The 25,030-nt window shown below is 52.9% G+C and overlaps 1 protein-coding gene and 2 long non-coding RNA genes across 8 annotated transcripts in view; all 3 read right to left on the reverse strand.

Moving 5' to 3' along the window:
- Window positions 1-3,909, reverse strand: part of NRG2 (neuregulin 2) — a 151,276-nt gene extending 147,367 nt beyond the window's left edge. For all 4 annotated transcript variants that reach the window (XM_052684503.1, XM_052684504.1, XM_052684501.1 and 1 more), the window contains exon 1: window positions 3,456-3,909. In XM_052684503.1, coding sequence (XP_052540463.1) covers window positions 3,456-3,885 — 430 coding nt within the window. In that variant the 5' untranslated portion in view covers window positions 3,886-3,909. The remainder of the gene's footprint in view (window positions 1-3,455) is intronic.
- Window positions 3,910-4,394: 485 nt separating this feature from the next.
- Window positions 4,395-11,976, reverse strand: LOC128081387 (uncharacterized). Of its 3 annotated transcripts, XR_008207168.1 has the most exons (4): window positions 11,512-11,976; window positions 9,494-9,664; window positions 8,772-8,903; window positions 4,395-8,659 (listed from the first exon to the last, which is right to left on the reverse strand). It is a non-coding gene; the product is annotated as an uncharacterized LOC128081387 (long non-coding RNA). The 3 variants fall into 3 exon arrangements; XR_008207167.1 differs by lacking the exon at window positions 9,494-9,664 and having other exon boundaries at window positions 4,396-8,659; window positions 11,502-11,974; XR_008207166.1 differs by lacking the exon at window positions 9,494-9,664 and having other exon boundaries at window positions 4,397-8,659; window positions 11,512-11,969.
- A 3,159-nt stretch (window positions 11,977-15,135) lies between these two features.
- Window positions 15,136-20,126, reverse strand: LOC128081390 (uncharacterized). Its single transcript, XR_008207171.1, has 4 exons — window positions 20,047-20,126; window positions 16,948-19,872; window positions 16,012-16,174; window positions 15,136-15,579 (listed from the first exon to the last, which is right to left on the reverse strand). It is a non-coding gene; the product is annotated as an uncharacterized LOC128081390 (long non-coding RNA).
- Between the last annotated feature and the right edge of the window lie 4,904 nt (window positions 20,127-25,030).

Consider the following 25,030-nt stretch of genomic DNA (forward strand, 5'->3'; position numbering starts at 1 on the left):
GTGGTGAGAAGCAGTTTCAGACAGCTCTAATTAGCAGGGCAGCATGTGAGAAAATCCAACTTTCTTGCTCCCAGCTCCACAGCTGTCCTGGGATAAAGGCAGAGCCCCACTGCAGCCTGCACCCCTCCCATGCACCTGCCTGGCTGCAGCACGTGGGATGAATTGCAGAAGAGCAGAGAGGGTGTTTTTGCATGAGCTGCTTGCCGATAATTTGCCAGCACTGGTTCAGGCAGCAACACCTACACCATAATCCAGAGGGCTGTATTTTCCCGCGGGCATTTAAAATCAGTCCTCCCTCCTGTCCTCATAGCCCAGCTCCAGCAGTCAGCATATTCCCTGCCAGCAGCACACAGTGCCCGAGTGCAGTGCCGCAGCCCCAGCACTGTCCTGCCTCAGAACCCAGTGCTCAGGGTCTCATCTCACACACAGCACCTGCTGCTGCAACAACAGGTTTGCCTGCAAATCCTCCCAGGGATCTGCCCCCACCAGATTACTGCTCAGCCTAAGCCACCTAATCCTACAGCACATTGTGCACTTCTCCTGGAACACTACAGTGAGGTGCTCCAGCAGAGGTACCAGAACTTAGTCTACTTTGCAGCTTGCTGCATGTGGAAGCAGAGAGACATCTGTTCCCCTGTGAAACCAGAAGTCAGGGGCCAAAGATGTTACATCCCCACTAGCAAGGGCTCCTCCTCTATATGGGATATTTTCTTTGCACAGTTCATGTTCGCAGAAGTTCATGTCCAGGAAAAGGCAAATGGTGGCACAAGAGACTCTTGAGGACCAGAAGGATGAGGACCACAACCTCCCTTGCACACCAAAGTCAGCATGGTCCTAGCACGGATGTTGTGCTGCACGGCCATGCACTGGAAGAAGCACTGTGCCTTGCAGCTACATCTTCCTCCTCGATCTGTGCATGTAGGCGCAGAGGAAATAAGAGACCATCCAAAATTAAGGAGCTAAAAGATGTGAAGAAAAGAGACAGGAGGAGAAGTGATAACAGGAATCATTACATAAGAGCATGAAAAACACAATAACACTGCCAGTGCAGGAGAGGTTTTAAGATGCCCATGAGGGTGGTGAGACCCAAGCCGTTCCCCATGTGCCAGGGAGCACAAACACTCCTTCATCTACAGATCTGCAGAGGGGCAGAGGCTGCAGACCTCTGGATTTCACAAGCAGGGAAGCTCCAGCCTCTGAAGTGCCCAGTACTGGGCCCAGCAGTTCCCCTTCCCAGACCTCAGCACGGTATGGGCAGTATGACACCGTCCAGCTGAGACCCCCCCCAAGTGACTCCCGGAACTTGGCACACATTTTCCCTCTCCACCTCCTGCACCCCAAGCAGTGCCCCCCTCACCTTCGGACTCCCTTATTATCCTGCAGGGCTTCACCCATCCCTGCAGCATGCTGTGCAGGCAACAGCCTGGCCCTGGGAGCGAGCCATGGATGCTCTGACTGCAGGCCTGACCCTGCGGCACACGCGGGTCCTCAGCAGGCAGGAGAGCAGAGGACACACAGCATCCCAGCCCATGAGAAGGGAATGAATCACTGAAAACAGAGCCAGGCACAGAGCCAGGAGGAAGATGACAGCCCTGCGAGGCCTCCATCTTTAGGAGTGGGGGCTCGTGGTCAGAGCAGCACGGCCCAGCCCACCCTCTGCCCCATGGTGTTCTTGCAGCCCGCCGTCCCTCGCAGGTCCCTGTGCCGGGACACGGCTCTTTGTCCAGCCCTGGAGCTGTCTGCCCCCATCTGCAGCGAGGATGGGAATCAGCCCCGTGCCTCTTTGGATCCCTGCCCCACTGGAACCCAAGGAGCAAGAAAGCAGACCGTGCCCTGGTTTCCCAGTCTGTGCACCTTTCAGCTAAGATGCCACAAATCAGAAGATCCTGCCAGGAATGTCACCTTCAGAACCTGCCTCCCAGTGCCCCGGCTGAACCTTCATGCTGCAGGAACCACAAGTTCAGTGCGCTGAGGCTCCCATCTAAGCCTCATCACTTAACAAACCACAGCTATGACAGCTCCCAACCACCAGCTTTTTTTTTTTTTTCCTTTTGCATCTGCCATACAGCTCCGCTGAGGCAGCACTGCTGACAACCTGCAGCATCCCTCAGCCCGTCGGAAACACAAAAACAAAGCATCAGCTCCAGGAGGGTGTCACGGGCAGAACGACATCCCCTCACTTGTTGTTACATCAGCCCACACGTTAGCGCTTTGGGCCTCATCCAGAAAGCCACAGAGCAGCCTCCGTTCCTCTTAAAGTCATACCCCGCTGCTCAGAGATACGCAAGTTTGCAATCCTTCCTGCTCAAAAAAAAAAAAAAAAAAAAAAAAAGCCATAGACCTTCTGCTATGCTTTCACCTCGTGCCAAAACCAAAATCTCAATAAATTTCTCTCCTTCTCTTGCTTTTAACTCCATATTTCACCAAATCTTCGATGTCCACGATGGCCCACATACAGAGGTACATGAGATCAGTGCATCCTGAATTAGTTTTCTGACATGCAGTGCTAGCCCATTTTTTCAACAACGTATTATGGCAAGCCAGGTTTCACATTCTTTGTGATAACTAGAAAAAGAGACAGGTCCAGCCTTCAAAACACAGGGTCTGCTGTCAGCCATGGCCAAGTACTGCCCCAGGGACACCGATGTGAGAACACAACAACAACAACACCACGCGCATATGTTCATTACAGAGCTAAGCATAACTACCGTGGCACATTGCCTCTAAGAAGGCAAAAGGCCAGTTAACCTGATGAGCAAGCACAGCGTTCTGTCATTGAGCACAGAACCTGGGGACAGGCCCTTACAGCCCCGCAGGCCACCAAACACGAAAGACACGGGTTTGCTGCAGGCAGCACGGCGTGCCTCCGGGAGCTGCAGGTAACCCAGCCCTGCCCGGGTTGGTGACACAGGATCTGGGCACCGGAGCTTAAGGAAGGACCGGCCTCGCGTTTTTGTAAGCTCAGATCCCAACGCTGAGAAAATGCAGTCATTGTCTGCGGCCGGTCCCCCCCAACCCATCGCACCGCCAGAGGACAGCGGGGAAAGCCAGGCACAAAAGGAGGAACGCTCGCAGGCGCTCCTCCGTCGAAACCATTTCATAACGGCACTCACAAAGGTGATGAAGGAGCGCTGCACGGCACACACAAAGCACAGAGCAGGTACGTTAAAGGCGCAAATCAAAACGCGCAAAACGAACAAAAGAAAAACGACTTCGGAAAACGAGACCCTCCTTTTGAAGGAGGCCAAACTTCCCGGCGCACCTGCGAAGGCAGCACCGCCGCAGGCCCCGCTCGGGGCTCGGCCCCGCTCCGCACCGGGCAGCGCGGAGCGGGGCGCCGCCGCATCCCGCGCAGCGCCCGGGGCCGGGCCCGGCGACGACAGCGCAGCCCCCCGCTCGGGCGGGGCCCGTCCCACAGCCCGGCCGCGAACCCCGCCGCCCCGCCGCCCCCGTACCGCAGTCCGCGCAGAGGATCCGCGCCACGTCCCGCTTGAAGTTCTTGCCGCTGGTGTCGAGCGGGGCGAAGGCGGTGCGGAAGACGAGCGGCTCCTCCGTGGGCTCCAGGAAGAAGATGTAGCGGTGGTTGCGCTTCACTTTGAAGCAGGGCGCCTTGGAGCCCACGCTGATGAGCTGCTCCCGCTGCAGCCCGCCGCTGTTGAGGGGCCACAGGTCCAGCACTTTCACCAAGACCCCCCCGGCGGGGCCGGAGGCGCCGCGGCTGTCATTGCCGCCGCCTGCGGGGGGGGCCACGGACTGCACCTTGCCCTCCAGCACCACGGCCGCCGTGTACGCCTGGTCCTGCACCGACTTGAGGCTGGGCGAGTAGCAGGCGAGCGAGACGCCGAAGAGCAGCATGGAGAAGCCGGGCGCCGGGTCGCGCCTCATGCCGCCGGCTGCCGCTCGCTCCCGCCGGCCCTGCGGCGGCGGCGGCCGGGCTGCGGGGCTGCGGCGCGGCGGGCGGGCGGGCGGGCGGGCGGGCGCGGCGGGGCGGAGCGGCGCGGCGCGGCGCGGACCCTCCTCCCGGCGCGGCGCCCCCAGACGCGGAGCGGAGCCGCAGCCGCGCCGCCGCGACCCCGCCGTGCGCCCGCCGCCGCCGGCCGGGAAGGACGAGGGCGAGGCGGCCGGCCCAGCTCCGAGCGAGGGAGGCGGGGAGCCCTCGCGGGATGCTGCAGAGGTAACCCCCCCTCCTCCCGGGATGCTCCCGGAGCCCCCCCGCCCCTCGGTATGCGGCTTCCACCGGGCTGCTCCGGCGGCCGAATGCCCCCTCCGCCCCGCGAGCGGCGATCCTCAGCGCGGAAGGCCCCTGCCACCCCTCCCCAATGCTCTCGCGGCCGGAACCCACCCCCCACGGCGTGCTCCCGCTACCGGCCCTCGCCCCCTTCTCCCTCTGGGTGTTCTTACGGCTTCCCCCTACTCCTCCCCTCCCCGGGATGCCCCTGCAGTTCCCCCGCCCCGGCTGCTCCCGCAGTCTGCAGCCCCCGCAGGGATGCGCTCACGGCCGGTCCCCGCTCGCCGGTTAGCACCGCATCTCGGGGGCGCCGGACAGCGGGACCCCACCTCGATTCCCTGCCCTTGACGGAGGAGATGCCGGAGAGTCCCCCGGGGATGCCCTGTGCAGCAGAGGGGATCCCTCCTCTCTGGCCTTCCCGTGCTCCTGCAGAGCCGGGGGGGTCCCCGGGGACTCAGCCCGATCAGACATGGAGCGAACTCCTCCCGAACCCCTAGGTATTCGCAGCCCCCCGGCCCGGTGCCGACAAAGATGCACTCATTTGGGGGCTGCTGCAGGTGGTATGGGCTTCCCTGATGCGCAGAACCCTCCGTGCCTGATGCTTTTGAAGGTGGCAGTTTTGTGTCTGAGGTTCCCTGCACACCTGAAGAAAAAAGCATTAAAGTACCGTCAAATGGAGTAAGGTAATGGCCGAGGAGACAAAGCCTCCTTTCATGCCCTGATCCTTTCTGTCTCTTTTTAATAAACAAGTGCTCTTCCCCTGCAGTGGTTTCCAGGAGGAGTCAGTTTAATCTCCAAAAAAGTGGCTTATTCGGGTTTATTTTCAAAGCTGATCCTAAAGTATCTGCACTCCCAAAGCCTTGCTGCCCACCCCCTGTAATATGGAAGGGATCTGAGATAATTAATTAGCTGCAGAGGATTTCATATTTGTTGTCACACTGGATTCTGCGCTGAGCAAGAGCCGCCATGGTGCCACCTCACTGGAGGTGGCTCAGAGGCAGCGTTCAGCCCTGTGCAAGGACACACAGCCATGCCCACACCGCAGTGGTGACCAAGGGAAAGGGACAGCCCCACCCCAGAGCTTCACCACCTCAGGTAAACCCCCAAAGTGGTGAGGCAGGCCTTGGAGCCAGCAGGCAGAGCGGGAGAGCAGATGGTAGGATCAGGGTTTGCTCTCCATATCACATAATGCAGCCAGAATCATTAGGGAAAAAATGGAAAGAGAGTGGGGATGCTGCACTCAGGCACAGGGCGCAGCAGGGTTCAGGGAGCATTCCTTGTGTGCATTTTGGACACACGGACAGCACAAAGCTGGAGGGCCAGGGAGGCACCGACTAGGACATGGCCAGTGGATGGCTCTGCATGCCTGGAGAAGAACACAGGTGGAGGGAGAGAAGGGCAGAAGTGCTTCTCATGGCAGAGAGGACAGGATGCTTCAGGAGGTCACCTGGCTTCTCTCTGCTTTTGACACACATCTCTGTGGAAATGCCCCATACCGTAATGCTTTGTCCAGACAGCAGCACGGCCCCTGCCTGTGGGAGTAGGAAATACCAGATGCAATTGTTTGATCCAGACCCCACTCTGCCCTGCACCTCATGGAAGAGATGGTTGAATGCCCAGGCATTTGATCCCCGTCTCTTTCTTCTTCACTGGCTGTAATCCCAATGGGACCACAGTGGTTCTACAGATGAAGGAAGTTCAGCACAAGAGACCTGTGAGGCCTATGGGGCAGTTTTTAAAAGTGAGGTTTTTCTGCATCTGGGGCATTTTGGAGACTGGGACATACGGCTTTATGAAAAGGCACTGCACATGCATCCTTTCAGTAGTATTTTTCCTGGTTGTTGTGAAGACGACCAGCCACCATCTCCAGAGATGCTTGCCATTCTGTTATCATTTGAGAAACAATTTAGGATTAAATTCTTTCCTCGCTTCTTCTGGAAAATCATGCTCTTCTAGAAATCCTCAGGCATTTTGACTTATGACATGAATAAGGCAAGGCCTTGGGTGTAGGCACCAACACAATCTCAACTGTGGTTCTGACAGGATGAAGCCTGAATAATACTCCCATCCCTGTTTTTCTCTGTCTGCATCACCAGCTATCACATCTTGGTGCCCTCTTCGGCTCCTCATTTTGTCTCAGAGGCAGATTTCTCCAGCTTCATCACCACGGTTGTTAGCTGTCATCATCTCTGCTTAGTCTTAAGGCTGGCACATTTCTTTCAGATTTTCATTCTGCTTATGGTCAAAATTGTGGCTTACATAAAAATACTTGCCATCTGCCTCTCTCTACTGCAAAATCCACTGCCTCTTTCAGTAAAGAGGTTCTGTGTCTGTCATCAACCAGCGCCCAGACTTTTCTGCTCCACCTCAGTGCAACTGCTCTTTAAAGTTTGTGTCTCTGACTCATCCAGACCCATTCTTTTCTGTTTTGTTTTTTTTGTGGGGTTTTTTTTTTTCCTTCATCTTTCCTATTTTCCCTTTGTCAGCCAGAAAAATCCGTTTGTTCTTCATTCAGGCACAAACTGGGATCCCCCATGAAGAGCCACAGTTTCAGAACACAACTGTTTCATCCTCCCAGCTGCTTTAATTTCATCAAAGCCCATCTGTCCCCTACCTTGCTGCTGCAAAACCCCCATCATGTTTGCTACCCTAAAAGACAGAGGGAACATCTGAGCTCAGCACAGGTTCCACCTCTCCTGCCACATCCCAAACCCTGCTACTTCTCAGGGATGTCTGCAGAGCAAAGCACTGCCCTGGGCTCTGTCCCACTCTGCAAAAGGAGCTTCTGGCACAAAGATCCCAGCTCAGTGACAGATGCCACAGAACACAGCATCCCAAGGGCAAAATCCTTCCCTGTCTCAGGGAACCCTGCAGATCCTCTGCCAGATGTTGACCCCAACAGCATAGGCAGGCGGTTTGCATATCCTCAACATCTTACACATTAATTGAAATTAATTGTTAATTGTTCCAGCAGATCCACTGTGCATAAATCCTGTCAAAGACAGGGGGCTTTTGGTGGAATGAGGAACAGACCATGGAAGGCTCTTCCACTCCACGCCTCTCTGTGTGAGCTGGTGTTGGCCTGCACAGGGCTGTGCTCAGCTCTTTCCTGCTTCAGGCAAGCCTCAGAAGATGCATGCATTGCAAGCATGTCCCTCCTTCTCCCCACCCTTCTCCCAGCACAAGGTCTGTCCAAGTCCCCTCTATTTACCCTATAGCTCTGATGGTGAAAAGGCAGCAGGCTCTGGAGACACTCACCCACACCCCAGCCCCTTAAGGGAACAGCTTTCTCCCCTTTAACAGTCAGATGTTTTACAGAGGCTTGGAAACATGCCTGAACACCAAATCCATTGGTGTCCATTTTTTTCGCACCTCAAGCTCTCCTTTGCAAGAATTCAGCCTACTCATCCTGAGACAGTCATGAAATCCATGGTAGAAAGACTTACTTCTCTCTCGGCACATAGCTAGCAATCAAAGGGAGAAAGACCCTACAAAAGTGAAGAACTAGCCAGTTTCTTGCTCATGATAGAAAAGCTATCAGGATTACCTCCAGCCCTTTTATGGCATATTAACCTAGGAGCAAAGAAGAAAAAAGACACACATCTTTCAAGGAAATGTGTGCCTCTTTTATCTGCTGCCCTCCCCAGGAAACTCATTCTCTCCTTGTCCACCCACATAAGCAGAAATGATGAATGGAAATAAAATATAAAGTTTAGCCATTCTCTTTAATCCTAGACTTCCCAATCGGATGATTTGGTCCATGCCTTGGTATCCAAATTTTGCACGGCAGTCATTCTGACCATTGTCCATGTGGCCTTGGCTCACAGTGCCTTTCAAATGCCTTTGTGTGTTAGATGCATACACCATACCCAAAGCATTTAGCAGCAGCCCAGCCTTGAAGGGTTTCACACTCCTCAAGGCAGAGGGGAGCCTGCCACAGAAAAGCCACTGCCACATCACTTCTCCCACACTGGAGTGCATTTTTTGGCTGTTTCTGCAGCCCCCAGCCTCCAGGCCATCAGCCACAAGTATCAGTGCAAGAGCCTGCTCCATCCCAGAGATTCCCAAGGACTGGATCTCCCTCTGGCTGCCCTGACTGTTCTCACTTTCCTTTTCTCTGCAGACCCCCCTTACACTCACCTCAGTGTTAAACAACTGTTGCAGTTAGGCCAGTACATCAGGTACGTCTGCACACCTCTGAGTTCCCAAGGCCTGTGGCAAACCAAGCTGTGTCATGGCTCCTTTGGCCTGGGAATCCTAATTGGTAAGAGAAAATTGAGCCATTGCCTGTCTTTAGTTCCAGAAGGTTTTAGAAAATCCATCATCAAAGTTGAACTGAAGAATTGAAAATAGCACTTCAATTGAAAATAGCATTTCTTAAAGTCCATTTGTGTGTTCCTACATGCATCTCCTGGCCACGTCAGCCAGCATCTGAAAGAAACATAAGGAATTATTAAGAAGACAAACAATTGAAAGAAAAATCTCCAAATCACCATTAAAAGTGAGTTAAGATTTTTGTCAGAAATGCAGCTGTTCTTGTCACCTTTGTCAGAGAATGCCGCTTTTGAGCGCCAGAGCCTAGGAGCTCTGCAGCTGCCATGCAAACACAGGAAGCTGGGCTGAGGCCGGGGGTGCGGGTGAAGGGCTGGACGCCATCCAGGCAGCAGGTCTGGGTCTGAAAGAGAAGAGGGATGGCTCGCTCTGTTGCAGTGAGCTGGGGGTCGACCTTTTATCTCGTGCGACTGGTGATAGGACGAGAGGGAATGGCTTCAAGCTGCGCCAGGGGAGATTCAGGCTGGATGTTAGGAAATGCTACTTCTCTGAAAGAGTGGTCAGGCACTGGAATGGGCTGCCCAGGGAATCACCGACCCTGGGGGTGTTCAAGGAACATTTGTACGTTGTGTTGAGGGATGTGGTTTAGTAAGAACTATTGGTGATAGGTGGATGGTTGGACTGGGTGATCCTGTGAGTCTTTTCCAACCTTGGTGATTCCATGATTCTATGATTCTAAGGTTAAAGTGAAAGTGTGGTCATGAGGTGATGCTGGCGAGTTGGAAACTGAGGCCTCCACTGAAAGTCTGGTGAAAGCATTTGCATTCAAACAAGCTTCCTGTACTGCAAAATGTGTCACAGAGGTGACCTGGGCAGCTCAGAACCTCTGGCTGAGAGCAGAGGGTTGTGACCAGATTCAGGAAAATGTTTCCCCCCTCCCACTTTTACCTGTTTCGTGTATTTCCATGTAAAAATACACAGGACGCTATATACCTTGTCACATGAAGGGGAAATACAGAGAAGGACTTGAGTGCCACTGGAATAAGAGAGACAGAGAAGGATCCTGTCTGACTGTGCCTTCGATTCCCTGTTTATATGTTGTCTGCTACCGTTTAAGAGAGCACCTTTGGATGACTTCAGGTCAGGAGGTTCAGGAGACCATTTCTGCAACAAGAAGTTAATGCTGACAGGCACCCCGTGGCTGGAGAACACCCTCAACATAGCAGAATTGGCACCTTGTTTAATGGATTCATATAAATAGGAAGGCAAAGCCAGGAGCTGAGGCAGCATTTAAGCCCTGTACTGTGAGGTACAGAGGCCTTACGGCGAGATTAAATATAGGTCTCACAAACCAGAACAACAGTGTTTTTACCAAGAAGATAATCAAGCCCTGGAGGAAATTACATGATGTAAAGCTCAGATTTAAAATAAATGTGAAATGAGTTGGTGGATTTGGGACCAGTTCCTTATGGAAAAGTTTTCGCATCAGAAAAACCACTGACGACACTGGCTTTTTAATTAGCAGTTTTGGAATAAAGCCAAGAGGACTGAAGGGATGGTGGAGACTCAGTCCTCATCTTGCCCTTTGCAAGGAGGGCTGGGGGCAATGAAGGGCCGGGATTAGGAGAGGGCTGGGCTGTGCACATGCTGCATGTTGGAAGCAGGAGGCTCTGAAGATGAGACCTGGGTGTTCCCATTGCAACTCCCCATGGGCACACATTTTCCTAGGAAGATCCTGTACCTCTGAGAACAACATGGCAGCGAGTGCTGAATCAAAACGAGAAAACAACAGGCCAGGCAGGGACGCAGGCTGTGATTGCACAGAGGGAGCAGCCTGTGCAGCATTTGGCTGACGCCAAGTCAAGGAGATGGGTGTGGGATAAAGGCCCTGTCCTGAGCCAGCTGCTGCAAACATTTGCCCTGGCTGAATTGTCTGTTGCCCTTGCATGACTCTCTTTTAGTCTACTTTGTCACTAAGAATTTTTAGTGGATGACTCGAAACGGTCCCACATCCCTGCTCGCTGCACTGCTGTTGCTCTGCCAGCTCCCCAGTCCCACCTCCTCCCTGCAGGACAGGTTTCAGTGGAGCTCAGGGTTCTCGCATGCTGATGTCTCATCATGTACCTACACGTGTCCCCTGGGACCAGCCCTCTGAGGGCTATAGGCAATTGGTAACAAGTTCCAAATACAAAATCTCCCTTGTGTGACACTCGGCAAGAGAGGCTGGAGCCTAACACAGGGGCATGACACAGCCACTGTCCTCACCAAGCACTCCTGCAGCCAGTTCAAAGGATACTAATTAAAAAATAAAGACTGAGGGTTTTTTTCCTTCTCCTCCAGATTTCTTTTCTTTCTTCATATCAGATTGTAATCCTGTACTTTGTGGTTTAACTGTGTTCTTACATCTCCTTTTCCCAGTGAGTTAATGCAAATGATTTTGTGCCAAGGCGGATCTGTGCTAAGCTTGACAGCAAAACACACGGCTCAAGAGGCACATGCGCTCCCACTTCCCTCGGGAGTGATGGGTTGAATCAGCCCCCTAAACCCCTCCAAGCATCGTTTCAATTTTCTGCTCAGTTTTCATCTCCCTCCCCTCCTTGCCAAGCCCGCACAAGAGCGGTGGGAGGTTACAAACAGAGCACGCAGCTCATCTGCGGCATCTCGCCGGTGTGAGCCATGGGCGCGCGCATGCGCACACAGCACCCTCCCTCCACAGGCGCTCCACGGCTCTGCCGAGGATCCGCGCTGCGGTCGTCACGGGTCTTTCCCGGTCTGCAGCTCCCTCCTCAGCTCTGCCCTGAGCGCCTCCCGGCTGGCGCTGGGGACGCCGGCAGCAGCACACGTGTCTGAGCTGAGATTAACCCTGCAAAGCCAGGGACAAGGATTGCTATTTCCTCATCCAAAATTCATCACCTGGAAAGGCTGCCAGGCCAATTCTGCAAAACAAAGGCTTCGGTGGGAATCTCTGCTCTTTGCAGAAGCGGTGGGGTACAGAGCTCACCCCGGCTTACCTGAGCCGCCGGTGGCCGCCCTCAGCGCTTGCTCGGTCCCGTCACGAAATGGCATCACACATTCAGGTGGGGTGGCTCAGGGACACGGGGGCTGGCAGGAAGGATGAAGGAATGTCATTTCATTTCGTCTGGAGAAGGGGAGGCCGAGGGCTGAGTTAACGGCGGTCTAAACAACCACCCGGAGGGCACGGAGAGAGAACTCCTCCTCGAATATAACGGGAGACAAAGGCCCCGTCCTGCAGCTCGGCACAGTCGGCCCGACAGCCGGGAAACGCTCCTTCCGTGAGGCGGCCGGGCCCTGGAGAGGCCCCGCAGCGCCTCCGCCCGCGGGCTCAACGCGCACGAGCGCGAGGTGCGGCCTCCCCGCGAGGCGCGGCCGTGCGGGGCGGGGCGCTTCGGCCGCGGCTCCTGCTGTCCGGCGCAGAGCGCGGCCGCGTCCCGATCTCTCGGCCCGCACCGCCGCGAGCGCGGCTCGGCCCAGACCCGAGGCCTCCGCGGCGGCCCGCCCGCGCCCGCCCGTCCCCGCCAGGTGGCAGCAGCGGCCGCGTAGAGCCCCGCGCCGGCCGCAGGCCCGGCCGCTCCCGCGGGACCCTGCGGAGGGGCCACGCTGCGCCGGGAGCTCCGCCGTCGCTGAGAGCCGAGCGGGCCACTGAGAGCGCCGTCCTAATGAGAGAGAATAAAAGGAGAGAAGCGGCTCGTGCGTAAAGCCGAAGTCCCTCGCGTGCTCCCCGTGTTTGTGCGGGTGGATTTTCCCACGGTCAAAGCAGATCCGGCCCCCAGTTCTACTCGGCAGGGCCGCGCCGAGCCCCCCCGCCCTGCCGGCTCCCGGCCTGGCTCAGCAGAAGCCGGGCGCGCCGCAGCCCTCAGGCTGTGCCGGAGCGACCACGGAACCTCTCCCGTCTCGTAAAGCCTTCTGATAGGAAGGGGGTATTTCCGACATCGCGGCCCCTGACCTGCTCCGTTGGAACCTTGCAGGGTCAGAGCACCGCGTCTTCCTGCCCATACAGCCCTGCGGGATTTGCAGAGTGAAGCAGTTCATTGAATGTGGTTACTGTGAGGCCGTTTGTGTCTGCTGCACGCCTATGCTAGACTTTATCTCATCACACCAGGGCTGATCTGAGATTCCATTTTAGCTATTTTCTAAAACATTCCAGCCACCAATATACTCAGCTGTAAACCAAAAAACCAGCATGGCTTCACTAAGGGCAGGACCTGCCTGATCAACCTAATGACCTTTCACGATGCCATAACTGCATCAGCAGACAAGGGAAGAGCCACTGATGTCAACTATCCAGATTTCAGAAAGGCCTTTAGTGCTGTCCCCCACACCATCTTTTTCTACAGATTGGAAAGGTATGGATTTGATGGGTGGACTGATCGATGGATGAAGCACAAGTTGTGAGATTGGCTCCGTGTCCGGGTGGAGGCCAGGGACAAGCGGTGGCCCTTAGGGATCAGTGCTGGGACCAATGCTCTCCAGTGTCTTCATCAGTGACACAGATTGGGGTCAAATGCTCCCTGAGCCGTCTGCAGGTGACACCAAGCTGTGAAGGGACACACCGAGGGACAGGATGCCATTCAGAGAGACCCAGACTGAGCAGTGGGCCCAGGAGAATGTCGTGAGGTTCAACAAAGCCAAGCACACAGTCTGGCACCTGGACCATGGCCACCACCGCTGTCAGTGCAAGCTGAGGGGTGATGAGATGGAGCACAGCCCTGCCAAAAAGGACTTGGGGTGCTGCTGGGTGGCAGCTGGACGTGAGCCAGCACTGTGCCCTCGTAGCCCAGAGAGCAAACCGTACCCTGGGTGCACTCAAAGCAGCACTGCCAGCAGGGTGGTGAAGGGGATCTGCTCCTCTGCGCTGTGCCATGAGACCTCACCTGGAGTGCTGCATCCGGACAGGGCGTGCTCAGCACAGGAGAGACGTGGAGCGGTTGGGGTGTGTGCAGAGGAGGGCCCAAAAATGCTCCCAGGGATGGAACAACTCCCTGTGAGGATGGGCTGAGAGAGCTGGGGCTGTGCAGATGGAGAAGGGAAGACTCTGAGAGAGCTGGGAGAAGCCTTTCAGTATGCAAAAGAAGGGAGAAAGAAGGGGACAGACTCTTTACTAGGGTCTGTTGTGGTAGGAGAAGGGAAAACCATTGCAAACTGAAAAAGGGAAGATTTAGATTGGATATAATGAAAAAGTTTTTTACAATAAGGGCAGTGAAGCACTGGCACAGGGTATCCAGAGAGGTTCATCAGTGACCTGAATGAAGGAATAGAGTTCACTCTCAGCAAGTTTGCTGATGGTACAAAGCTGGGGGGAGTGGCTGACACAGCTGAAGGCTCTGCTGCCATTCGGCAAGACCTGGACAGACTGGAGAGCTGAGCAGGGAGGAACCTGACGAGGTTTAACAAGAGCAAGTATAGAGTCTTGCACCTGGGGAGGAATTACTGCATGCATCAGTACAGGCTGGGTGATGACCTGCTGAGGTGGAGCTTTGCTGAGAAGGTTGTTCTGGTGGTGTTCTGGTGGCCAACAGGTTGGCCATGAGCCAGTAGTGAGCCCCTGTGGCCAAGAAGGCCAGTGATATTCTGGGATGCATTAAAAACAATGTGGCCAACAGGTCAAGGGAGATGATCCTCCTGCCCTATTCTGCCCTCATGAGGCTGCATTTAGACTACTGTGCTCAGTACTGGGTTCCCCAGTTCAAAATAGACAGGATCTCCTAGAAGGAGTCCAGCAGAGGGTCACAAAGATGATGACAGCCTGGAGTATCTCCATAACGAGGAAAGGCTGAGTAGCCTGGGTCTGTTATCTGGGGAAGACTGAGGAGGGATCTGGTTAATATTCATAAAAGGAGATGGGAAGCAAATGGATGAAGCCAGGCTCTTCTCGTGTAACAATAGGACAAGGAGCTCTGCCCTAAAACTTGATCATAGAGAGTTCCATACAAACATGTGGAAGAACTTCTTCGCGGTAAGGGTAACTGAGCACTGGAACAGGTTGCCCAAGAAGGCTGTGGAGTCTCCTCTCTGTGGATATTCAAGACCTGTCTGGACACCTACTTGTGTGACCAGTTGTAAGGAACCTGCTTTAGCAGGGGGTTGGACTCAATGATCTCTAGAGGTCTCTTCCAACCCCTGCAGTTCTGTGATTCTGTGATGGATGCCCCATCCCTGGAGACACCCAAGGGGTGGGACTCTGAGCATCTGATCAAGTTGCAGGTGTCTCTGTTCATGGCAGGGGAGTGGACTAGATGACCTTTAAGAGTCTGTTTCAATTCAAATAATTCTATGATCCTGTGATTCTATGAAAAAAAAACCAAACTATCCTCTGTATATGGACACACTGTGAGATGCTGAAATCACCCTACCGGTCCCTGGAGAGGGAGAAAAAAGAGTCGTGCTGTGCCACGATTGTACTTCTCATTGGCTCCTGGTGCTTCCTGGTGGCAGGATTTAGTAGGGCTATGAATTTGCTATGGATTTGCTGTGCTTAGTGGGACTGGAAGATCCAAAGCATATAATATAGCCAACAGACATTGTTGGAGCCCATGCTTGATCCAAACATGCTTGTAGTGCTTGGTGAGCAGCCAGAGCAGAGAGCTGCTGTTACCCTTATGGAACTGATGCCCAGAAGTGTTCCTCTGTGTTACACCAGTACATCCCAGCACACGCCATCCTCTCTGATGGCTCTGTACCCCAATGAGACACATGGGAATTGTTTCATAAGATTGAAGCTGTTTCCCAGCAGACAACCAATCTGCACAGACCCTGCAGCCTCTCTTGCACTGTGCGAAACAAAGCATTGGAGGTGTCAGAACCTTTACGTGTTTTTTGCCACAGCATCTTGTGGAGACAAGTAAAGGAATGCTGCCTCTGTAGCTTATGGCCCGGGAGAGTCTAAATGTTACATTTCTTTAGGAAGATCCCAAAACTGGGGCAACATCCTCAAGCTTTTACCCTCTGCTGTGCCATGGTGAGTGGACATCCCAGGTTTCCAAAACCTAGCCTGGTCTCAGAGAGACCTGCCACCTCCCGGGGTCACAGCAGTGCTGCAGGAGGACATCCCAAAAGTGGATCTGAAAGAGACGAAGGCAAGCATTACATAATTAATAAATAAAAGGAACTATGTTAAAAAATTGAAGGGACTGTCATTTTCTTCCTACAGTGCAGTGTAACTTAATGCATCCCATGGGAAGCAACTTGTTCACAAGGAAAGGAGGACTTTTCTGTGCCCGTGCTGGCACACAGAACTGCCGCACTCAGCACAGGAACTGAGCCTCTTGTCACCCCAGGGATTGCACGTATCAAGCCCTTGTGAATCAGAAGTGATCTTGCTACACTTGGGCAACCCCCCCTTGTCATGGCCCCTTTTCTTCTTGGTAAAGCCTCAAATGAGAAGCCATGAGAAGCCAAGAGCCAAATGAGTTGGCTCTTCTCTTTCTGCAAGCCCAGAGATAGCTTGTAAATGGTGGTATTGCATCTAGCTCCCAGCAGCGGCAGTCACTCACCTTCTTGTAGGAGGACTGCAGAGCTGAATGCTGGCCTATATTTCCATCTGTCAACAAGGCTGGTGAGTACTGCAGCCTCTTCTTCTCTGGCAGCTGTGGTTTCTACCAGGAAAGGCCGTGGAGCATCCTCCAGAAAGGCTTTGCTTACCACCATGCCCAGTCACTGTGAGCAAGCAAAAATGAGATACCTTCATTGGTTACATCAATAGTTCAGAAGTCACAACCTATAAATTCTTTTGTGCCAAAGCTCTCATGCTCTCCAAGTAGCCTGCCAGGCATAAGGGCAACTGCTCAATGAGGTTTGTTTGTAGTCAACCAAGTGCTTGCATTTCAGGGGATCCCACCAAATTCCTCTCCTGGTGGTTGTCGAACAGTCAGAGCTTCATCAACGCTGTGTGGAGCAGCATGCCCTGCATGAGTTCCCACTCAGCCTGGAGTCTTGCAGGCTTCCCACAGGTCCATATCCACCTCAGAGCCCAGACTTGTGGAGAAGCTCATGGAACACACCATGTAGCTTAGAGAGCAAGATCAAGCCCAGGGCCAGTGTCAGATCCAGTGCCAGGAGCTGCAGCAAGTCTTCCTGCATGGCAGCTTAACACAAAAAACATAGAAAATGTTGGGCAGTGATGCTCAGAAATGCCAATAGGCTGCTTTAGCTCCTAGTCCCTGTTGTGTCTCTGTTTCCTGCTGCCTTAACCAGGGGCCGGCACCTCCGTGGCCATGGCCTGGCATTGCTCTGGGGAAGCCTCTCACAAAGCAATTGGAAGAACAAACGTGTGACTTAGGCACGTACCCTGCAGGGCTGTTACTCTCTGCTAGGAGCAGAGCCTGATCCACACCCCAAGCTAGGGCCATCTGCCCTCTCTGATGATGCAGAAAGCAGGTATTGAGTCTCATCTCCGGGAAGGGAATACTAGGAAAACAAGAGATGCTAACTCCTGGAATTGTGGGACCATGAGTCTGGGAGACAGGACGACATCCTGCTTCCAGGGCACAAGGGAAGAGCTGCCATCTGCGAGGATGGTCCCTGAGCTTCCCAGCTCTGCTCTGCCAGCGCTGTGCTCGTCCCCGTGGCTCTCCTCCTCCGGCCGGAGCTGCCACGCAGCTGCCTTGCTCCCGTCTGCCCGCACCTGCAGTGCCACGCTGGCTGGCCGGGCGCCTCCGGCTGCTGTCCCCTGCAGCTCTGAGAAAATAAGCTCCTCCTTGCAGCCAGCGCTCCGCTCAGCCAGGTGTGCCCCCCGGCAGCTCGTCTGACTGTGGATCAGCCGGCAAACACCACCGGACTGTTCCGCTGGGGCAGAACCTGAAGAAGGCAGAAGGTTCCTTGGCCGGGAGCCTTTTCCTCGCCCCTCCAAGAAGGCTGCAGCCCCCGAAGGAGGCAGAGGGAAGACCTGAGAGGAAGGGACAGCACCAGGCTTGCAGGTTTGAAAGGGCTGCCAGCTCCTCCTGGTCATCCTCACCCAAACGCACTGGCTCTCTTCAGCCCCGCAGCAGCCGGTGGGCTCTGGGTTCCAATCGGGTTGCCGTTCACCTCCGCGAGGACCGAGAGGGTTCAGAAACGCCGTCAGCAGCATCAGCAGGTGGATGCAGGGTGCAGAGGATGGCAACTGCCTGAATGCAGCAAAAGGTTCCAACTTAAACAGGGACAGTTCAACAGCACCAATTACCTGCATCCAGTAAGGATTCTAAGTACTTGTCTGTTCTGATGAACTGCGCAGCTGGAGATTGCTTTGCTGTGTGAGTAGATGAGGAAACTACTTTCACAGCTATGTAAATGACAGCTCACAGAGGACAAGGAAGCAGCAGCCAGCCCTGTCCTGAGAGCCCGACAGTTGGGCGAGCAGCCTGCCTCAAGACCCACGTGCTGCTGCCCTGTCAATGCATTCCGATAATTCACACATTTTATACTAAGCGGAGCGGTGGCGATTTCATCCTCTCTGTGAAGGATTAATTGCTTTTAGACCCACTTAGCTGATCCGTAGTATCTGGCTGAAAGCACATGCTGTGGGGTTACGTTGATGCTTCTTGGCATTTTTTGAGGATGCAGTGGCCTTTAACTCCTCATGTCTTTTGTTTCAGACAGCATCCTAATCCTCATTCCCAAACCTATGGCGTCTTCTCCAGGTAACAGGGAACTCATCCCTCTTTGTCCTCCAGCACAAGGCACTGTATCCACTCCCAGCTGAGCACATCACAGCATCTCCAGGCACATCTGAGGCTTCAGATGCTGGGAGCCAGATCCTGATCCCAGTAGGGAACAACTGCTGAACAGCTGATTCCATTCCAGGCTATGGTCCAAGCAGGGATATTCTGTGCAGCTCTGCCTAAGCAGACACTACAGGAAACCTGTCCTGGTTTTGTCTGGGATGGAGTTAATTTTCTTCACAGTCTCTCTGTGAAGAGAGACTTCATAACAAATTAATTAATAATCCTGAAAAATAACCATTATATAGTCACTTTCCCCCAGACCCAGGCAGTGACCAAGCCCCACCATCAGGCCACTGGGGAGGAACTGTCATCCCTGAAACTCATCAAGGAGCCTCTGGATATGGGAGAAGAAAAAAGGGTCCAGTAGGGCCCAAGCTTCACACCACACTCAGAGACCTGTGTTCCTGCTGAAGGAACACTGCAGACAGGAAACCAAGAGGAAAGAATCTCCAAAACTTTGGTAGCTTTGGGCTGACATCTGGGTACCATCCAGATTTAAGTAGTGGAAACATTTTGGATGGTGATGGAGGGTTTGTGCAGCTCTCATCAGGTTGTCTGAATGCTGTGGAACTCTGGACCCAGCAATGCACAAAGGATGTTTCAAAGAACTGTAAAAGGTTGAGTCTGTGATTTGGGAGTTGCTGACAGCCTTACATGCTCTTTAAGGAAACAGAGCTTAAAGGAGTGAGGAAGGCATACCTGCAAGAAGGTGCAGGGCAGAGGGGCAGGAACTGGGTGTTACAGAGGACCAGAAAGCACCCCTAGTCTGAGAGGTACACTCAGACTTGGGGTCTCCAGAGCAAAGACTTTACTGCACACAGCAGGAGGCCACCACCTCCTCCTGCTCTGTGCTTTCTTTGGGAGCCTAAAGTGCCTGGATATGCTGAGGAACTCACATGGGGAATCTGGCCACCTCCTGTCTGGGGGCTGTATGTTCATGGCAAGGTTAATTCTGGCACAGAGATGGGCCGCACTTCTGTCAGGTAGGCCTGGGAAACTCAGAAGAGCTGCAGGCAATGCTTGCCAGCGCTTTCCAAAAATGGAGTCATGGCCCACAAACCCTGGCAGACTCCAAAACACAGACAGAAAAGCAAGACTGGAGAGGGTGCTAGTGGGCTTTCTGCATGGCTAACCAAGGACCAGGCTGCAGGAACAGCGCTACAGGACCACCCGGGCATTCAGACACAGCTCTGGTTACACCAGCAAGGGAGGAGAACGGGAATCTAAGAGCAGAAACCACATGACTGACATCATGCTGTAAAAGGACCAGCAGGTGTGCCAAGAGCAAGAGGCAGCCAAACTGCAGATCCAATTGTGCTTCCCCACTCAGCCAGCTGTGCATCCTGCAAATCCAGCTGTGCTGCCCAACAGATCCAGCTGTCTTTACCTACACAGTCAGCTGTGCCCTCCTGCAGATCCAGCTGTGCCATCCCACAAATCCAGTTGTGTCCTCCTGTCAGATCCAGCTGTGTTATCCAACAGATCTTCTTGTGCTTACCTACACAGACAGCTGTTCCATACCACAGATCCAGCTGTGCCATCCTGCAGATCCAGCTGTGCTGGCTTTCCAGATACTTGGCACCTTCCCAGCATGCACCACATGGGAAAAATGAAGCAAACCTGCTGGCACCACCAGGTATCAATCTGCTCCAACTAGAGGAAAACAAGCAAGCTGGATGTTACGATACATTCTCTGAGATAAATTGGGGTGAACGTAGTCTGACTTTTGGGGGCAGGTTTGCTACTACTGGCTAAGGGCACAATGAAGTTTTGGGGGTACAAAACATTTGCTAATAATAATACATTAGAGTGGGCTTTCCCTCTTACCTGAGGATGCAGTGAGCCTGGGTTTTATAAATTTTTGTTAGTGAAAATCAGCAAGATCGGAATTTGATGGCTGTTTATCCAGATATTTGCTGGAAAAGCAATGTGGCCAGGCATGCGCGGTCCAGACGGTTCCTGCAATGTGTTGAAGACAACTTCCTGATGCAGGTGGTTGAGGAATCGACGAGGAGAGGGGTACTGCTGGACCTTATTCTCACTAACAGAGAAGGGCTTGTCAGGGAAGTAAAGGTCTGGGGCAGCTTGGGTTGTAGTGACCACGAGATGGTGGAGTTCAAGGTCCTGAGTGGAAGAAGTAAAGCAAAAAGTAGGATTGCTATCCTGGACTTTAGGAGAGCCAACTTCGATCTCTTCCGGGGCCTACATGGAGCTGTCCCATGGGCTGGGGTGTTGGAAGGCAAGGGGGCCTGTGAGAGCTGGTCGGCATTTAAGCAGCTCTTCTTCCAAGCTCAGGATCGGTGCCTCCCTGTGAGGAAGAAATCGGGAAAGGGTGGCAGGAGAGCTGTGTGGATGAGCAAGGAGCTCGTGCGCAAACTCAGAGGAAAGAAGAAGGCCCATGAAATGTGGAAAAAGGGTCTGACTACTTGGGAAGAACACAGGAATGTTGTCAGGGTCTGCAGGGATGCGACAAGGAAGGCTAAAGCCTGCCTGGAATTAAATCTGGCAAAGGGGATAAAGGATAATAAAAAAGGTTTTTTCAAGTACATTAACAGTAAAAGAAAGACTAGGGAGAATGTGGCTCCCCTGCTAAGTGACGGGGGTGTTCTGGTAACGGGGGATGCTGAGAAGGCGGAGATACTGAATGCCTTCTTTGCTTCTGTCTTCAGTGAAAAAGCTGCCCCTCGGGAATCTGAGAGCCTGGAGTTGAGTGAGAGGATCTGGGGAATGGAAGACCTCCCTTCTGTCAGGGAAGAGGTGGTTCAGGAGCGCCTAGGCAACACCAATGTTCACAAATCCATGGGACCCGATGGGATTCATCCACGGGTGCTGAGGGAGCTGGCAGAGGTGATTGCTGAACCGCTTTCTGTCATCTTTGAGAAGTCTTGGAGGACGGGGGAGGTGCCTGAAGACTGGAGGATAGCCAATGTCACCCCGGTCTTCAAAATAGGCAAGAAGGAAGACCCAGGCAATTATAGGCCAGTCAGCTTCACCTCTGTCCCTGGAAAGGTGATGGAACAGCTTGTATTGGATGTCATCTCCAGACAACTGGAAGAAGAGGAGGTTATCAGGAGTAGTCAGCACGGGTTCACAAGGGGGAGGTCGTGCTTGACCAACCTGGTAGCCTTCTATGATGTTGTCTCTGGCTGGGTGGATAGGGGGAGAGCAGTGGATGTAGTCTACCTTGATTTCAGCAAGGCATTTGATACTGTCCCCCTCGACATCCTTATAACAAAGCTGAGGAAGTGTGGGATGGATGAGTGGACAGTGAGGTGGGTTGAGAGCTGGCTGACTGACAGAGCACAGAGGGTCGTCGTTGGCGGTGCAGAGTCCGGTTGGAGGCCTGTAAGCAGCGCTGTTCCTCAGGGGTCGGTGCTGGGTCCGGTCTTGTTCAACATCTTCATCAGTGACCTTGATGAGGGGATAATGGCCACCCTCAGCAAGTTTGCTGATGATACAAAGTTGGGAGGATTGGCTGACACGCCTGAAGGCCGTGCTGCCATTCAGCGAGACCTGGACAGGCTGGAGAGCTGGGCAGAAAAAAAACAGATGAGGTTTAACAAAAGCAAGTGTAGAGTCTTGCATCTGGGGAGGAATAATTGCATGCACCAGTACAGGTTGGGGGATGACCTGCTGGAGGGGAGCCCTGCGGAAAGGGACCTGGGTGTCCTGGTGGATGACAGGTCGGCCATGAGCCAGCAGTGTGCCCTTGTGGCCAAAAAGGCCAATGGCTTACTGGGGTGCATTAAAAGAGCGTGTCCAGCAGGTCGAGGGAGGTGATCCTCCCCCTCTACTCTGCCCTGGTAAGACCTCATCTGGAGTACTGTGTCCAGTTCTGGGCTCCCCAGTACAAAAAAGACAAGGATCTCTTGGAAAGAGTCCAGCGGAGGGCCACGAAGATGGTGAAGGGCCTGGAGCATCTCTCCTATGAGGAAAGGCTGAGTGATCTGGGTCTGTTCAGCCTTGAGAAAAGGAGACTGAGAGAGGACTTGATCCAGGTCTATAAATATCTGAGGTGTGGGGGGCAGAATGGCGAGGCCAGACTGTTTTCAGTGGTGAGTGGAGACAGGACAAGGGGAAACGGCTGGAAACTGCAGCATAGGAAGTTCCGCACAAATATGCGCAAGAACTTCTGTACAGTGAGGTGACGGAGCAGTGGAACAGGCTGCCCAGGGAGGTTGTGGAGTCTCCTTCTCTGGAGATGTTCAAGACCTGCCTGGATGCCGACCTGTGCGACCTGCTGTAGGGAACTGCTTTGGCAGGGGGTTGGACTCGATGATCTCTGGAGGTCCCTTCCAACCCCTACAATTCTGTGATTCTGTGATTCTGTGATTCTGTTTGTCCTTGGTTTTCAACAGAACAGCATCCATCTCTTTGGTCTCCATTACTAGTTTATTTGAGGAGCTGGGCAATCGTGCTTCCTCCTGATTCCATGAGAGCTGAGGACCAGCAAGACTCCTGCATCTCTGCAGGTGACAATGCCGTAGAGTCCTCTATGCCTAGAAAGAGAAAGTCTCCATTTGCTGGAAGCCAGCTTGCAGAGAAAAGGGCAACAGGGAGACTAACAGGCCAGCCGAGAGAAGAGAAAGCATACTGCATAATTGGAACAAGGCATTGTGAAAACAGTCCCAAGCTTAATTCTCTTGGATGGGACTTCACGTGGTGCCTTAAAGAACTGGCACTTTATCTCTGCAGACAGAAGAAGCAAGAACTTGTTCTGCCATTGTTCAGCCAATGATTCACTGTTGTTTTTTGTTGTTTTTTTTTTTCTTTCCTTCAGTTTTTGAAGAGTGAGCCATCTTCATGGGCACTGCTTTTGGATCAGAAGCAGTTGGCACATCCTCAGGCCATCAGTGCTCCTTGCCCTGCAGCAGGTGCCCGCACGGCCCCGTTCCACTCCTGGAGCTGCACTCAGACCCCCCCACAAGTGCTCACCCAAACCAGCATCAAAGGAACTGCAGTGCCTTTCCCAAGAGAAGCGGTTACAACTGGAGGGCTGTAGTTAGATGTGGCCAAGCTTTTCCATTGTTATTTTACAGTTGCTTGATGTTCTGAAAGATATTTAGAAAAATGACTTTTGCTGTCCTGTGCCAAACTGGGTGAGGGTGAAAAAAAAAGAAATTTGGCAGACATGCTATTCATTCAGCATGTAGTTTGGATGACATCCAGTGACTAACACAGGAGTTTTAACTGATCTGGGAGACTAAAAACCATTCACAAATAATTTGATTTAGGGTCACTGCAATTTCTTTTTATAAATAATTTTCATTGAGAAGTACTTTTTTAATTAGGATCGACAGACTTAATAGCAACTCTATTGTGTGCACAGCTCATCATTCCCATCTTCCTAAATGACTTACAGATGTGGTGTGCTGGTTTCTTGTTCATTGCACACGATGGGGCTTGTTCACGGGGCAAGGAAGGCTCTCGGCACACAAGCCACACTGAGCTGCTCTCCAAAGGCGTGTGCTGAGCAGGATCCATGTGGACAGCAGAGGAAGCTTTTGCCATTGTTTTGCACACTCCAGCTCCTCCACGCCTTTGCACAACTTCAGACACCCCCACACTGCTGTAATTTCTTTCTGACTGCTCCAGCTCCAAACCTGTAGCAGATGCTTTGTTGATGGCTCTCTTGCTGCAAGCCTCAGCATGGCTCAGGGGGTACTTGAGTTCTGCATAAACCAGAACATGCTGCCTGTTCCGTGGTGGGAGTGCTGGGCAAGGACTGCACCCAGGAAGAGACCTGACGTTGCAGCATGAGAGAAGAGCTTTGTTTGGTGTCATACCAAAATTAAATCACCTCCTAATCCAATGGATACTTCCACTGGGCTGAACAGAGCTGGAAAGAAGGAGGAGAATTTGGACAGTGATGGGAAGAAGAGTGGCTCTGCCGCTCAGATGTGTGTTTCTTGGCAACATCATCCGTGTGTGATGGGCTTTTCTTTGACTTGCACAATAACAATCTCATCTCAGCCACTTTCGTTACTAATCTTATCTGTTTTTTGAATGGCTCTTAGATTCCCTCCTGTGATTACAAATGTTCGTACAAGCTCTCGGAATCAGCAGAGTTGTTGTTTTGTGGCTGGATATCAGGCTTGGACTCCAAACTTGGATATGCTCACTATCCGCATCAGATATGTTCTTAAAAGCCCTCTGAATTGGATTTTGAAACAAAAGGCCCATTGATTTTAAATCTTGAGTCACAGCAGTGACACTGAGAAAACCCTTACCCCTGTCCTTCAGGGTAACCCAAACCGGTGCAATGAAGGATGGCCACAACAGTAACAGAAAGGAGAATTTGTCCAATGGGAGGAAAATTCCAAATGTTTGTCCTATTTAGACTAACAAAAGAGGCTGAAGGGAAATAATTGCTACTGAGAGACAAGTAGAAGGGGGGAAAATATGAGAAAAAGATGTGAAAGTACAAAGATAAAAGTTGCACAAAAATCAGTAACTGTGAAGTAGGCATTGGTATATTCAAGCTGGGGATTAAAAGATATCGGAAAAAGATATGGGAGCTTTGGGGCAGAAAGGCTTGGAGTGGTTCTCAGCAGAACAGAGAGAAACTCAAAGTGGAGTTTGCTAAGCATATGGGACATGTTGGTGTGACTGCAGCAGTGAGGTACAAGGCACAGAGAGAGCCACCAGAGTGCTCTGAGAACTTCTGCAACCAGCAACACAGTGAGGGTGGGCAGAGAGAGTACCCAGCAACATCCCACCTAAGGGGAAATAATGTCTGGCCGTATTCCTGGAATTCAGAGGATCCATTGAGTGTATCCACTCTGGGCATAACAAAGCTGACCCGTGTGTG

Source organism: Tympanuchus pallidicinctus, unplaced genomic scaffold (assembly GCF_026119805.1).
Source record: "Tympanuchus pallidicinctus isolate F22 unplaced genomic scaffold, pur_lepc_1.0 scaffold21, whole genome shotgun sequence".
Lineage (NCBI taxonomy): Eukaryota > Metazoa > Chordata > Aves > Galliformes > Phasianidae > Tympanuchus > Tympanuchus pallidicinctus.